General features: G+C 27.7%; 3 protein-coding genes across 3 annotated transcripts; 1 reads left to right on the forward strand and 2 right to left on the reverse strand.

Annotated features, from left to right (window-relative positions):
• Positions 1-1,540: 1,540 nt before the first annotated feature.
• Positions 1,541-4,296, reverse strand: LOC119687618 (probable cytosolic Fe-S cluster assembly factor GJ13047). The gene is made up of 6 exons (XM_038102001.1): positions 4,001-4,296; positions 3,262-3,354; positions 2,526-3,198; positions 2,239-2,455; positions 2,024-2,181; positions 1,541-1,970 (listed from the first exon to the last, which is right to left on the reverse strand). The coding sequence occupies exons 1-6, from the start codon at positions 4,061-4,063 to the stop codon at positions 1,732-1,734; spliced, it is 1,443 nt and encodes a 480-aa protein (XP_037957929.1). The 5' UTR covers positions 4,064-4,296; the 3' UTR covers positions 1,541-1,731.
• A 3,684-nt stretch (positions 4,297-7,980) lies between these two features.
• LOC119688949 (2-oxoglutarate and iron-dependent oxygenase domain-containing protein 3-like) lies at positions 7,981-9,485 on the forward strand. The gene is made up of 4 exons (XM_038103640.1): positions 7,981-8,584; positions 8,820-8,972; positions 9,031-9,236; positions 9,306-9,485. The coding sequence occupies exons 1-4, from the start codon at positions 8,054-8,056 to the stop codon at positions 9,367-9,369; spliced, it is 954 nt and encodes a 317-aa protein (XP_037959568.1). The 5' UTR covers positions 7,981-8,053; the 3' UTR covers positions 9,370-9,485.
• Positions 9,486-9,587: 102 nt separating this feature from the next.
• LOC119689569 (splicing factor 45) lies at positions 9,588-14,775 on the reverse strand. Its single transcript, XM_038104426.1, is given in 5 exon segments — positions 9,588-9,767; positions 10,260-10,434; positions 13,671-14,197; positions 14,200-14,524; positions 14,583-14,775. Coding segments are annotated over 5 exon segments (1,257 nt in total). The 5' UTR covers positions 14,718-14,775; the 3' UTR covers positions 9,588-9,672.
• Positions 14,776-16,005: the final 1,230 nt, after the last annotated feature.

Genomic DNA, 16,005 nt, shown 5'->3' on the forward strand with positions numbered 1-16,005 from the left:
AATTTTGTACATAACCGAATCTACTGAGTTAATTAATCATTAATCTTCTTTACAATTTTTATTCAACATCCAAAATTTGTACATAATCACTAACATGGAACTAAAGCATGCAAATCAGAGGCCAAACACTTTGTAAAGAAAGTTCGGTCATTCCGATAATGGTGCTTAAATGGAGTCCTCTAGATCAAGTAGAGCTATACGCTTTCACATCATTTGGTTGCGAGCTATTCATGGATGTGAATATCGGAATATCGGCAGTGGACGTCGTGGGAAGGCATGTGATATAAAGTTTAGTATAACGAGACTTTGCACCCGCCCTCCATCCGCCTTTCACATATAAAAAATTCCTGTATCTCAAATTTGTTCGAATCTTTAAAATTTCCTAATTTTCTGATTTTCAACAAATAGAGCACTTTTTTACAATTAATAAATTACAGATACACATATTATTTATAGATAAATTTAATAAGGATCACTGATTAAATCTGATAATTGTAACACATAAAAGGGATCTAAAATTTTTTAATAAAAAAAACTAATATTAAAAAGTTTGGAGTCCATGTATTTTTGATAGACCCATGAATATAGATCTAGTTGGATCTAGTTAGCTTACTATTATAATTTAGGAAGGAAATTCATATAAAAAGGAAGTAAAATTCATATAACATCGAGTATTGTCACATCAAATAGTTTAATATTACATAAAAATACATTTTAATATCTAATAAATAATTATTTAAAACAATTGTATTTAAAACAATTTTATTTAAAATTAAAATTTGCAGAGAGAAAATAAATGAAAAAACAATATTTCACTTGCATTTTTAATTTAAAACCATGATAATCTGAATTATAAAAATTTTATTTAAAAACCATAAATTTCATGAATTTTAAAAACCATGAAAACTAAAACCAATTTTAGTTGGAGATATTACAAATATAAATATCACTATAGAAATAAAAATCTATATAGTAATAACAATGTTTATATATACATATATATATATATGTATATATATATATATATATATATATATATATATATATATATATATATATATATATATATATATATATATATGTATATATATATATATATATATATAATTATATATAAAGACTGGTCTATACTAGTAACAGATTATTAATTTTTTTGTTTTGTTTATTTTGAAACCAAATTTTTGTTACAGATATCACAAAATTTAAATACTAACAAAAACAAAATATTGACATATGTAAATAACAAAAATAAATTAAATAACAAAAAATGTATGTCCCCTAATGTACGTTACCAAAAGATATCAATTTTTTCCATTTCCAAAATAATAAAACGATAACACATAGTAAACAATGTGCCTAAAAATATTTAATTCGATTTAAAATAATATCATATTTACTATATAACATGAATTTTATTAAAATCTATTTTTATAACAAGTTAAGTAATGGTAAAAAAAATTATATCAAATTTAAAAAATACTCTATAACATAATAATTTTCATTTCACAGAACAAATAAATTTAACATGATATTTAATATCATATTTTTCATATAAAGTTTGTTGTTAGGTGAAAGTAGTTAACTTAGTTAATCCCATAAAAAATGTTTTATTTCAAAAGCTATCAGTACAGAAACTATATTTAACTATTTTAACCAAATTTTTGTTACATATTTTAAGACATTTTTGTCATAATTTTGTACTCCATGTATTGAAGATATAGTAAATGAAATCTACCATTTGATATTAAGCGCTGTTTGTATTTTTTCAACCGCGTGATAACTTGTATGCAACAGCATATTGGCTTTATCAGTGTGTGCACCGTCAAAGAAATTCTCATAAATACTTTTTGTGACAGTATTATCGGGTATTGATTTTGGTAATTGTCTATACAGTTGCTCTAATTGTAATGAAAGCTCACGTACAGGCATACCAGCTGGCGGCCGTATTTGTGCTCCACCGTTTATACAACCTACAAAAGTAAATTTGAAAATAATTTGCTTACAACATTCGACTAAAGCTAACCTGAGGGACAAGCCATTACTTCCACAAAATGATAAGCTATTTTGCCACGTTTCAATTTTTGTACAAGATTTTGTATATTTCGAAAACCGTTGGCAATAGCAAACCTAAGCACACATTTACCATCTTGTTCCAGAGTTACTTCACGAAAATCAGGATTTCTAACGAAATTAATAAATCATTTATTTTCAAATTAAATTTTATCAAAATTTGCTTACCTTAAATTCTTATAAACTAAATCACCCAAAATTTCCTGGCCAAATAATTCCTTAGCAGCGTGTTTAAAAACATGATCTGCATAACCTCCCGAGGCAGACATTTCATGAGCCCAAACATTTTGTTCGGGTTGTTCAGTACCCCAAGGCCAATCAAAATTGATAGCATCATACGATTCTATTGTTTTATCCTCTTCATTTAACATCTGTTCAATTTCAACTAAAAGAATCATTATATTATATTGTTTAATATTAGATTTTAATTCATTTATATTTATGTATACACTCACTTGATGTTATAACACAGTCCACATCACGAGAGTTGTTCACTTCACTGTAAAAGTCCTCACGCGAAGCTTCCAACTTCTTATCATAACAAGGCATAACAGACACGTGATATACATTGCTACTTGCTACATTTAATTTTTGTGCCAAGTATTGTTTAACAAGAACACCCATTATTTGTTGTGGGGAACGGGTAGTGGCAATGTATGGTAATATAAATTGACCATGTGTTTTTTCTGCGTAGCAAACCCAACCAGGACAAGCTGAAGTTAATAGTGGTAAATGAGCAGCTCCACCAGTATCATTTTCTCGAAAACGTTCTAAAAATTCAGTTTGACATTCCAGCAGTGCCAAGTCATCAGCAATTTTTGTGTTTAAAATAATATCTGCACCCAAACTCCGCAAGTAACCGCTTAAACGTTTTGCCGCTTCCTCAACCGGCAGTTCATAGCGCTGTGCTATGCTCAAAATAGGTTGCTGTGATATGGTAAATACAACAGTACGTACTTTCTCCAATAAGCCCTGTGATTTAAGTACTTGATTTTCTTTTAAAATTTTCAAAAGTTCCTCCTGACTTTGTTGTGTAATGAGCACCCCTTCAGCAGACGTAATACAACCAGAGCAGGCCAGGCAATCTTGTAGTGTTATCTCGACTTTTTGTAACTTGTGCTTGCCAGTCTAAAAATACAAAATGTCACTGAGGATTTGCTTATCAATTATAATTAATACTTGTATAAGTACCTCTGTTTCTTCATAGTAACCGTCTTCTTGAATGGAAATTTTTGCACCTGTCTTAGATTTCGTCTTTTCAATAGTAACAGGTTTTATACATTCCTAAATATCATATAAAAATAAAAATAGATGTGAAAAATATTATACAATTTTTTTGGCGATTCGATTTAAATTCGATTTTGTAGGAATTACATTATAAATATCTTGTTCACAACAATAAAAGTATTTCTATTTGAAGAAAACATGATAAATTCAAATAAACATATAACAAAAATACATATAATCAGATAAAAAAATTGCATAGCATTTTTAGATCTAAAAAGCAACCAATGTTGCAAAAATAAGTGCAATAAAAAGAGGTGTCGCAGAAAATAGACTTGTCGTCATTAACTTCCTTAAGTTGCACTACATTTAATACTACAATTTGTACTCATAATCTAAGCTATGTTGGATTAAGTTTTCAGGTAAATCTACCGTATACGACACATCACAATGAGCACAGAAGCAGTGCTCTTTTACCACCCAATATAATTTTTATATACATGAGTTGCTTTTCGAACTTGACAACATAGTTTCAATCAATTTTATATATAAAATGGTTATTATCCAATATATGAACATTAAGCTAATTTTTAAATGTTCACAAGTATTTTCAATCAGAAATTGCAACAACTTCTTGTTAGCAATGGCTTTTTTAATATTTAAATATGCTTGCTTTTATATTATACTTGTAAATATTTTTCCGTACCTGTGAAGGTGTTATGAAATCATCTAAATCAGTCAATTGTAATGCTCCACTAAAACGTGACATCTTTAATTCACTACCGGGAATTTTTTATCTGCTCCAAATATTTTGTTACAAGACCAATTGTTCAGTCAATTAAACAAACACACTTCAATATTTATCATTTGACACTTTTCTTGGTTCGATGTTTAATTGTGCACCAGCGCAAAGTTAGCAACGTTGCTGGAGAACGCAGGGGTGCATTTACAAAAAATTTTTAAAAAATTCTACTTGTGTTATTATAAGAAAATAAACTGAAACTGGTGTTTCAAATGAACACTTAATAGAAATCTGATACGAATTTTTTAAATTATAAGGAATATAAAAATTGTCTAAAATCGACTTTTTTTGAAGAAATTTTGTTTTAGAAAAATCTAAAAATTGTACAATAGGTCTGTTCCACGTACTGCTTGTAGTAACTTTGAGTAACACTGTGTATACACATGTGTGTTCCATCAACAAATTTTCGAGTAAAGGAGAGCATCAGAGAGATCGTGACGTTCCTGTCGAAATTTGAAAATGTTACACAGACTCTGCTCGAACATTCTATTTTAAGTAAAATTTGTGTTAATGTGTGAATCAGCTGTTTTGGTTTGAATTAAAATTTTTGTATTGTTTATTTAAACGGCACTGATGCTCTCACCAGACTTTATACAAAACTGTTCCATAAAAATCTGTGTAAAGAGCGTAATGTGGCACTTTATTTGTGTTACGCTCTCAGTGTATACTTTACTTGTGTTTTACTTGAGTTTTACTACGAGTAGCTTGTGGAACAGACTTAATATCGTGCGTAAGTTTAACTAATAAAACTTAAACTATTAATAGCAAAAAAACATAAAAATTGACTAGTACAATTTTGAGAAATTTGAAGTCAAAGTCAAACTTCTGAACTCGTTATATATCAAGTTTTTCAAAAAATTAAAATGCAAACGTATAAAAAAAATGCTCACGAAACCGATTATAATAGAATTATTCTAATATCTTAACCTAAATATAAAAAATTATTAAAATAGTAAACATTTTTCGCATATTCCAGTATAAGTGCATTTCATTTAAATTTTGTAAAAGGTACAATCAATACGCTGAATGTTTCTAAAACTAGATTAAACACTCTTTAAAAAGAAACTAACAAAATAAAAATCGATTAGTAATTTTTTAATTTTTATGAAAAAATGTATATTAACTAACGTCATACTAGTAACATATTGTAACATATATTATGTTAAAAACTCACCACTACTGTAAAGTTTAATAATGAACTCTGTTAAAGTTATTTGTTGGTTGTTATATTCTGTATTTGGGGGTTGTATTAGTATTTAATTAATTATAAAATTTTATAAAATAGTACAATGTTGCACAGTATTTTTTTGAAAAATATATACATTCTAGAATATTTTGGTATATTATATTATATATATTGCATTTAAAAAACTAAATCGAAAACTAATCGAATCGTATAGTAAAAGTTAAATATACTGAAACCGAATATTACAAACAAAATGTGTAGCTGTAGGTGTTGCTACTGCTGAAGCTGTGATTAAAAATTATTTAATATCATATTTCCACTGCAGCTAAATTAATTTATGTTAAACAAATTAAGATTCGTACGTTACCATTGGCATAAATGTTTTTTTGCATGTGAAAGACCTTTCACATGTCAGAAAGTTCTGTGAAAGTTTAAGGAGAGTTATTGTTTGTTTATTTATTGTTTGTGTTTTTTGTTAAATAGTACATGATATTGTATAATATCAAATTTTTATTTGATATAAAATCATTTATATAGTTTTATATACCAATTATATATATTATTTATTAAACAAAACAAGGATTTTAAAAAGTTCTTGTAACCTTTTGTTTGCTTGATTTATTTGTTTCATATGTTAAATATATCAATAATATTTCGATTATTTCGCTTTTGAGAATTATACTTTGCAATGTTGCATTCGACATTTTTGGTGTAATTTCCCTTGATGTATTCTCATTAAATTTAAAACGCACAAAAGCTCTTTGTACGGGTAATAAAATTTCATTAACGCTCATTTCATTAGCGATGTAATAGTACATTCATACTGTTTCATTTAGGCACTTGCTCATTTAGCTAATAAAAATTTTGTAAACTTTTATGAACTACTTCATTTAATAATATATCACATAAGAAAATTAAGTTTATAATTGATATAAGTGTGCAGCTTATCCATTTCTATTACCTACTTATAATGTAGATATCCATAGGTTTGCATATTGTCAAAGTGTGTAAACCTTTATTCAAGATAATCACTTACTTATGTACACTTACTGATAAAAGCTCGAAGTTTAAAAAATGTGCAGATAACAATTTGCCTAGACCCGCAACACCCTTTAACTGATTAACAAGGAGTTTTTTTGAACAATAAAGGTTTCTTGGTCTCACACATATCACAACAGATTTCAGTAGTCAGTTACTTTGAACAGTTTTTTGCTAAGCTATACATATGTCAATGTGGCGTGATTTTTGAGATATCGGTAACGTATTACCAGTCATTTAATTATTAATGTGGAAATTGTATATACAATCAAATCTCTCTATATCGAAGCGGTTGGTGTCCGCAAAAGACTTCGTAATAGATAGGTTAAACATTAATCAAATGTTAGTTTGTATTTAGAAAAATTATTTTTATTAATTATTAATTAATTTATTATTATACATAATTTAAATTTTTATAATTTAGTGATTTATTTAACTCGAAAAAAGTCTGATATTTTTGCTTGTTTGGACATTTTTACTTTTTCCTTGTCAATAAATTCTTCCAACAAATTAATAGACTTAAAAATTTCGAAATCTCTCTAAAAATTCTCTCGTATTAAAAGAGAGAGAATACATAAATGTGTTTAGTGATCACTCTTTGTGAATTAAAATTTTCACTATCAGCAAGTGCACATTATGATCTTTTCTCCCCTCCTTCACCCATTCTACTCGGAAGCCAAAAATGTGCCATTCCCTATTATTAAGGGAATAACATATTCACAACCTCATATCGAGTATTGCAATTTGTAGCAAAGAATGTTAATCTTAAATTTTGAATAAATTTTTTATAGAGAGGTTTTCTTATGTTATATGCAAAAATTTGTTTGCGTAGCTGAAAAAACTTCGTTATAGAGAGGCTCGCTATAGAGAGGTTTGACTGTATTAGGCAGCGTATGTAATCTTTGTTAGTGAAATTAACATAAATGTGCACTTTTAAACTACGATATTTACAGAAGTAAGCTATATTAAAATAGTAGAAAAAGTTCCTTAAAATAGCTGACTGTACTAAAATCCGTTAATAAATGGGTGTATCCGTGTAATTCCACATTTTTTCACAATTTCATATATTATAATTCATTAATGTTCTTTAGTGTTATTATTATTATTATGGTGGGATTTAGAACCGTCTTTAATTTTCTCTTTATTGATTAATTCTTTGAGTGCTACTTTACAATAAAATTTTATCCCATTTTAACGAGTGTTAATTCACCACTAAGTTTCATTTAAAATGTATAACGTATAATATATTTATTTCCTTATTTCAATACAAGGTGATTTAAATTTTTGAAGAAAATTACTAAAATTTTATGTTCACCACAGTTGAAGTTGAAATAAACATTTCTAATACTGATAAGGAAAGTCCCCACAGTATTTATATGCATAGGTAATATTTATTTATTGTAAATTTGTTGGTAATTTTGAATATTACCCATAATATCATTTTATCTCATTTTAATTCATCATTAAAAATTACTGTTAACTTAATAAAATAATTTTTCAATATTTTATCTAAAATTGTATAACATATATATTTATTTATTTAATATATTTATTTCTTAATTATAATTTGAGCTTTTAAGGTGAATTCAATTCTTATAGCACATTACCTTAATGTTATGTTCACCACAGTAAAAGTAACTATTATATTTCTGAAATTGATAAGGAAAGTCACCACAGTTTTTGTATATACAGGTGATATTTATTCACTGTAAACTTGCTGGTGATTGTTAACTATGAGCATCGCATCTAAATTAACAAACCACGAGTCCCATATCAAAAAAATACAAAAATCACGAAAAAATAGAATAGTTGCCACAAACCAGGAATTAAGGAATGCTACCAGTCCCATAACTCACCGCATGTGGACACGTACATTCATCATTCTTTCCGTCATAACAGTTGTGTATTTCTACACAAAAAACCAAAATCATGAAACAAAGTTCGGCCTTGTACGGGAAAATTTATTACTACGAATGCAAAAGTTCGAGTGTGCATCAAGCTATGCTGAGGAAATACAAGCTTTTCCGGAGTGTGTGCCAAATAAATGTGGTCGTTTCATCACCGATAAATTAATTGAAGCTGCAGAAGGGGAAATATTGTTGGACTTAGCTCGTTCTATACTTACAAAATATAATTCATCTGGTGGTGCTTCAGTACTAGATTTGCATACGGGTGCGTTGTCATTTGGTGAAGGATTTATTAATGCATACGATATTGAAGATTTAAAAGACGCATTTAAAGAAGAACACTTTAATGTTTTCAATGTGGGTTCTTATTTTATTTAACACTTATCAAAATTTTTTAAGTGCATGTATAATATAGTGATGACTCTCTTCAGCAAACACTTCAGTAAACTTTTGTTATTTTTTTTATTTATTTGAAATGTGTATCCATTAGGACTGTTCTCACTGTAATATATTGTTTATATTAGATATGTTCGTAATGTATTTAAATGATATTATTATTCTGTAACTAATAGCTTACTTACTTCTTTTTAAGTTGGTTAGAAGGAAAATAAAAAGGGCTATTGCGGAACACTTTGGTATTTCGAATGCAAATCTTTATTTTACATATCCAACATTTTTCTCACGCCTAACAAACATAACTGCGAAGACAGTGCATGATGAGTACTGGCATGAACATGTGGATAAGGTAAAATTTTAAATAAATAAATTGCGTAGTCACTCGTTAAATCGGCAGCATATTCCAGGAAACATACGAATCATTTCATTATACTTCGCTACTGTATTTAACCACATACAAAAAAGATTTTGGTGGTGGTCGTTTTGTGTTTGTTGATGGTACGCACAAAAATAGGACAACATCGATAATCGAACCCAAGTTAGGACGAGTAAGTGGCTTTACATCTGGAGAAGACAATCGTCACCATGTCGAAATCGTAACCAAAGGTGAAAGGAAAGTGAAAATTTCAAGTATTTTTATTTTATATTTTATATTTAAGTAATCAATTATTTAACTTAACAGATATGCTTTAACAATTTCATTCACATGCGATCCAAAACTAGGCATACCAGAACCAAGAGAATAGTTCAGCGCTAGTAAATACATTTCCTCTTTTGGACAAGTTTGAAGTATAACAAAATGTTTTTAAGTTAAAACATCACAAGTTTATTTTATTTATTTTATTTATTACTCCTATAAAACCTCTTTAATTTATAAATGAAAAACAGTATTATATACAGAAACATGCAAAATATATTTTATTAAAACATTGTTAATATAAAACAATTATATGTTACATTCTAATTACTTAATTTATTTAAAACAGTCAATTTCCAAAGTTAATAAAAGAAATATACAAATTATATTATATTACGTTAATTATAAATGCTCAATGCAATTGAAAGCTTTTAAATTTATCGAAGTTATAGAATCCAGCACGCACTTGTCTCCCACCAAAAAATCGTCCATTGAGATCGACTACAGCTATATTAAAAAAATGTTTCCAACATCACATTTTTTAAAATTTGTTAAACCAATAATAAATAAATGAATTGGAAAAGAATGTAAAAATATATTTATTAGTTTTTAGGAAAAGGTGACTTAATACATTATTAAGTTATTGTTATAACCAGTAGAGATCTACTGGATGTAATGATTTAGCATGCATGAAAAAGGATCGAAATAGTAATAGTACTTCATCTAACTGTTTTAAATGATACTCGAACCGATCGAAGTTTCAAATATTTTAAATTTAAATTAAATTAAATTAAATTAAAAATTAAATTAAATTAAAAATTATATTAAATTAAAAATTATATTAAATTAAATTAAAAATTAAATTAAATTGAAATTTTAAATTTAATTTATTTTAAATACGTTTGTGCTTTGTTTCTAGCACAACTGCTTAAAATTGTTCAACATCACATATTATATAAAATGAAACTAAAATAAATAAGTAAAATCTTATGATAATACCTTTAATAGCACTCTCAATTCGTTTAAATTCTACAAAAATTTTAACAGCGTCTTCTGGTATAGTACCAAAAACTTCATGAATTAAAACATTTGCAACTTCTCCATATTTTGTATTACATTCATCTTTAACTTCTGGTTCTAGTTCCTCGTCTACATCGCCGGGGCCAACCATATTCTATAAAAAAAAAGAATAAAAAAGTATACAATAAATTTTTTTAACATTATCATAAGCATACAAGTTAGATAAAAAAACATAATAGGTGTATTCATTCGCTACGAAGTGCAGCAAAAAACAACAAGTCTCTTGCTAAACTCTCTAATTTGTACGCAAAGCAACAACCACAACTCTCTTGCTTTAAAAGACTAATAGAAATTATAAACTAATAAAATTAATAGAAAAAAATGGTAACAAAGCGATAAGCGATCTATTGTAAACCTTCATTAGAAGTTTAAATGAATATTCCAGTCATATGTCAAAAGTCATATGTAAACAAAAATTAAAACAAAATTAAAAAGTTTCACAAATTTGAAAATTGTATAAAATAAATATTTTAAAAATATACAAAAATTGTGGAAAATAAATATTTTATAAATATACAAAAAATTTTTTAAGAACACATGAAAGAAATGTAGTTAAAAAGCACATTTAGTATCTAAAATTGTTAGTTGCTAACAAGTTTATGCTTATTAAGGTAAAAGAAAATTTTTAAATATTCTCATATTGTTAATATTGTTTTTCATTTTAATTTTTTAATAAATATTTAAACTCATTTAACATTTAATTTGCCCTTAATACTGAGCACATAAGTAACAACTGTTAATTATGAAAACATAATATTTGACAGATTGTAACAGTGATGCCAACAAATCAGCAAGAGACTTTAGCAAGAGACTTGTTCCTTTCTGTCGCATTTCGGAACGACTAGATACATCTAAAGTAAGATTGAGGATTAAAATTAGTTTTTACAACAGCCGATTCAGTGCATTTATTGGATTGAAATTCTTCTCATGCTTTGACGCTATTGAAACAGTGGTGAAACCAACACATGCACATTTTTCTTCTGTTATTTTTTGATATTCTCTCTTTTACATTTACACTGGCATTTTATTTTTAATGCCAAAACGTAGCACTGCGTTGAATGAATCTTAAATTATTTTTCAAGATGCTTTTTTTTCTTTTCTGCAAACACACATACACACAAACACAGAATCAAGCAGAGTTTATGTATAAAATTGCTCAACTTGCAGAGTTCATCAAGTGTAGCAAGCATCAAAAATCAATGCACCAAAATTAATTCTCAAAAATTAGTCAAGTATGGCATGAGCCAATGAAAAACTCCTGTTGGTGCTGGCAGTGCAGAATTTTGGTGATGCCAAGGTTGCAAAAAAATTAACTGCTCCAGCTACCAATACGGACAGACAGGTGAATACAAGTAAATATATGAATAAATTTGTATTATTGATTTTTAAATAAAAAAAAATTAAATTTGCTTTATATGATTACTATTATTTTTTATTAATAATAGATAGAATGTATTTTTTAATAAAAAAAAAAACAAAAACAAATGAAAAACGAATATTGCCCCTTGTTTTCATTATTTTAGATATAGACATACCATATACCTTCTTTGCAAAATTTTGCATATAATTTGTTAAACAATTATTGAGTCAATGTAATTTAGAAAACAAAATACTATTACGCATTACATTGATAGGTCACTGGAAAAAAATTGATTTAGAAAACAATTCTTGTTATAGTTGTAGTTTAGTTGAGAGAGGTAAGCGATACTTGGTTATTTGGAAACATGATCGATCCTGTAGCCATTAAAATAAACTAATATTATTATTAAGTTGTGGGATTTCACACTACGACATAAAGATCTATTGTTCCCAATTTAGTTTAACTGCCGTAAAGTGAACATAAAATTCTAACACTACCTTTGGTCACATTTTTTTTTATATAATACAAACAGCTTTTCAGAAAGGGGAACATATTTTTAAGATGCAATAACTGTTTCTTTAATTAATGTATATCACTCTGTAGCATGGACTAAACAAAAATTTAATTAAATAAATTTGATCATATAGTGTAACCAATTCCGATGGCTCGTCTTGTTTAAATCTAAAATTCAGGCACAAGTTAAAGAGCAAGTAATGTTATGGCAGCTGTTGCTGATCGAACGATTTCGTTCACAGTATTGTTTATTGACTGTCAATTGAACTTTGGCTGCAACAAGTACTAACACTGATACAGGATTTGTTAGGATTTTAGGATTACGATTTGCACCCTTTGCAAATACGCTAAAACGCATATAGACCATTCACTAATACTAATCCTTATGCATTTTTCGTGATGTTTTGTTATTTTTTCCCTTTTAAGGATTAATGTATTTTGAAGTAAACCGTACCAAGTGCACTAACGTGATACTTTGTAATTCTGAGGTTTTTACTTTAACGGGTCTTTTTTTGTTTCTTGATAATATCAGTGTTAGCGATGTTAGTGTTTTTGTTTTATTTGTTATTATTTAAGTTTAAGATTTTTGAATGTTAGTAGGAAGATATCTATCTGTTTAGAGACACATTTAAAGTGCCCATGTGTGTGTTTTTCTATTTGTATTTTAATTTGAAAATAGTCTAAGCATTAGAACAAATAAATTTAAATAATTGTTGTTCCTTCTTTTAATTATGTTATTAATTAATTATTACAATTCAAAAATGAAAAATATCTGCTTTTTGCTATATCAGTTAGATTAGTAGATTAGGTGGATCAGCTTTTCTGTAATACAAACACACATGATTGCCTTGGATGTGAATCAGGCAAATCAAATATGTCAGCTACAAATTATACTTCATTTCACTTAAATAACAATATTGTAAACGACGCTGAATTGCTGTGAAACTTTTCGGCTGATCAACATAAGGAAACAATATGTTATTGTTCGGAAATTCTAAATTATCTTAGTATTACTGTGGTGAGCTAGCTACTTTCTTATTAATGTGCGTAAAATTGACGAATTTTAGCAACGTTAGGGGTATATAGGTAGACAAAGTGTATTTATGAATGAATATGCACTATGAATGCAAAAAAATTTATAAATATACGTAAAAGATGTGTTTGTAGAATATACATTGTCAAAAATATATAACAATAATGTACAACAAGTTTCTTAACGCACTAAAAAAGCAAGTCAATAACTATAAAACTAGTAATAGTTTTTTATTTTCCATAGCACTATTCATCCACTATTATAAACTACATCACATTTTCAAATTTCCTAAATTTAATTTTAAGCATAAATTTAGTTTTTAAATTGATTGTTAAGAAATATTTAATTTTTATAAAAAAATTGATTTCGTTATATGATTTAGATTTTAAAACGACAAAACCTGAGTACATATTTTTCCACTTACCCTCAGTAGTACGACTTTACTAGGTTCTCTCATTATTTCGGTAATAGTTGGTTCGTTAGGAATTTGTGGTTCAATTGCTGGTATTACAGGAGTTGGGAATAATGGTGAGGCTGGCGGAACAATGGCTGGTGCAGGAGGGCTCTGTGGAGCTGGTAGCGGAGGCAGAAATACATCTTTTTCATGTATAATGCGACCACCACGTTTGGAAGTTTTTTCTACCTGCAAAGCCATAGACATACCCTGTTCCTGCTTGCCCAAGCCCTGACCATCTTTAAACCCATATTTGGCCATTATTTTTGCAGCGACTGAGCTAGCAGAGTAAGGTATGGTAACGTTCGATGAGCCATCACCATTTTCATTTGTAATTGATATTTCTTGAAGTGATGGTGGAGGAGCAATTGCAGCACCGCCAGCGCTTGTTACTGAACCACTTGCTGGCGGACTATAACTTTCTTCATCATTTACACGCTGTGAAAATCCTGAGAGTTTTGTGGAAGATGAGTTTGAATTGTCTGTTAAATAGAATTACGATTGTAAGAAAATATTTTATTTAAGTATTTTTGCTTACTCGATTTGGACTTACTCCTACCACTAGTTCTTTTGGTTTGTAATTTGTCTTTTAATTTTTCATATTCGTTGGGCCATAATGGATTATATTCATCAACGAAGTCCCAATCATCGACTTTTGAATTTTCTATGACAGGAATTATTGGTTGTGTATTTATAATAGTTTTGGTTGTTACTGCAGTTTCTGTTTTGAGAGTGGCTTTTCCTGAACTTAAATTTTTATTTGTGACAGTCATATCTTCTGCAACTTGCTTTTTTGCACGTAAACTAACAACGGGAGTCATTAACTATTAAGAGAATTATATTACTTTTTAACTTTAAAAAACATTATGTATGTTAATATACCGGTTTCTTTGGAGGATCTTTCGGTGTTTGCGCTTTTTTTATGGCCAGTTGCGTTTGCAGCATTTTAATTCCTGATGACCAACCGGCCACTTGAGAAGCACGGGGTTTTGTATCAATATCGTCGTACAAATCCATTTTATTTTAAAATACTTTTAAAATTTTTAAAATAGAAATAATATATTTCACATAAAAATATTTTACAAATATATTTATAGTTTACTACAGAGTTTCGGTGTAAACTACTTTTGTAGCAAAAAGTACTATTTTGACAATTACTGTTCGAAAAAATGTGTTTCGAACTATTTTATTCGAATCTATAATTTCGGGAATTATTCGATACTGAGCATATTTTGAACACATGATTAAAAACATTTTCATTAAGATACATTTTAATTATAAGAGCATATTGCATTTAACTGTTTTATGCCCCGAAGCTACATCGGACATTTTTTCCATTTTTCCAACAAATGTATATTATACAATATTTAAAATTAATCCATGAACTTCAATAGTTCTAACCTTTATTATTTTGTGAAATCACTGCGAAATTTATTTGAAATGGTTTTCCTTTTTGTTTTGCACATGCGCTAGTGAAGTCAACAAGAAACGTCAAATTTTACCCACAACCTTTCAATGTATATTTAGGACATGTGCGAGTTTGAGTAAATTGATGGTAAATTGAGGGAAATAGTATTTTACCATTGTGAAAATTTTATAAGATGTTTAATTAATAAATAAATAAATAAATTTGAAAACATTTAACCAAAAATAATATATAAGTGCAATAAATAAATATTTACATAAGTGCAGTGCAAGAAATCCTTACGAAATTTCAGTTTAATTTACGTCAATTTACTCGGACTCGCACACGACCTAAAAGTGTAAAACGTTCGAAAATAATCTTTAAAAGATGAAAAAGAAAATGATTAAGAAAAAGGAATATTTTTCAAAAAATTAATATTATACAAGTAGGATGGTGTAATACCGTTAACGCAAAATAAAGTTTTTAAAAAGAAATTTACTAACAAAAACTTGAAAATTTTTTTAGAATTTGAAAATATTTATTTCAAGTTTATAAGGCGACAAACATTATAAAATTTAAAAAGTGAAAAATCATTAACTCTTTATTCAGAAAAGCAAATTACACACAAAGTACAAAACCACTTTCAAGTAAAAATTTAACCGTTTTAATAAAAAATAAAATATATCGTCAGAAAAATTAAAAAAATTTAATAGCAAACATAAAAACAAAGAGAATTTAACACATTTACATTTAAACAATTGTAGTTATTAGATTAGTGAATACATTGTTTATTATTTAAATTATTATGGATTGCAACAAAATAAAATCTATTTTAAATAGATTTAGTCCAATACCTCTAGAACAAACCAGTTGATTGCACCATTTTATTTGACCGTACGC

Source organism: Teleopsis dalmanni, chromosome X (assembly GCF_002237135.1).
Source record: "Teleopsis dalmanni isolate 2A chromosome X, ASM223713v2, whole genome shotgun sequence".
In the NCBI taxonomy this organism is placed as follows: domain Eukaryota; kingdom Metazoa; phylum Arthropoda; class Insecta; order Diptera; family Diopsidae; genus Teleopsis; species Teleopsis dalmanni.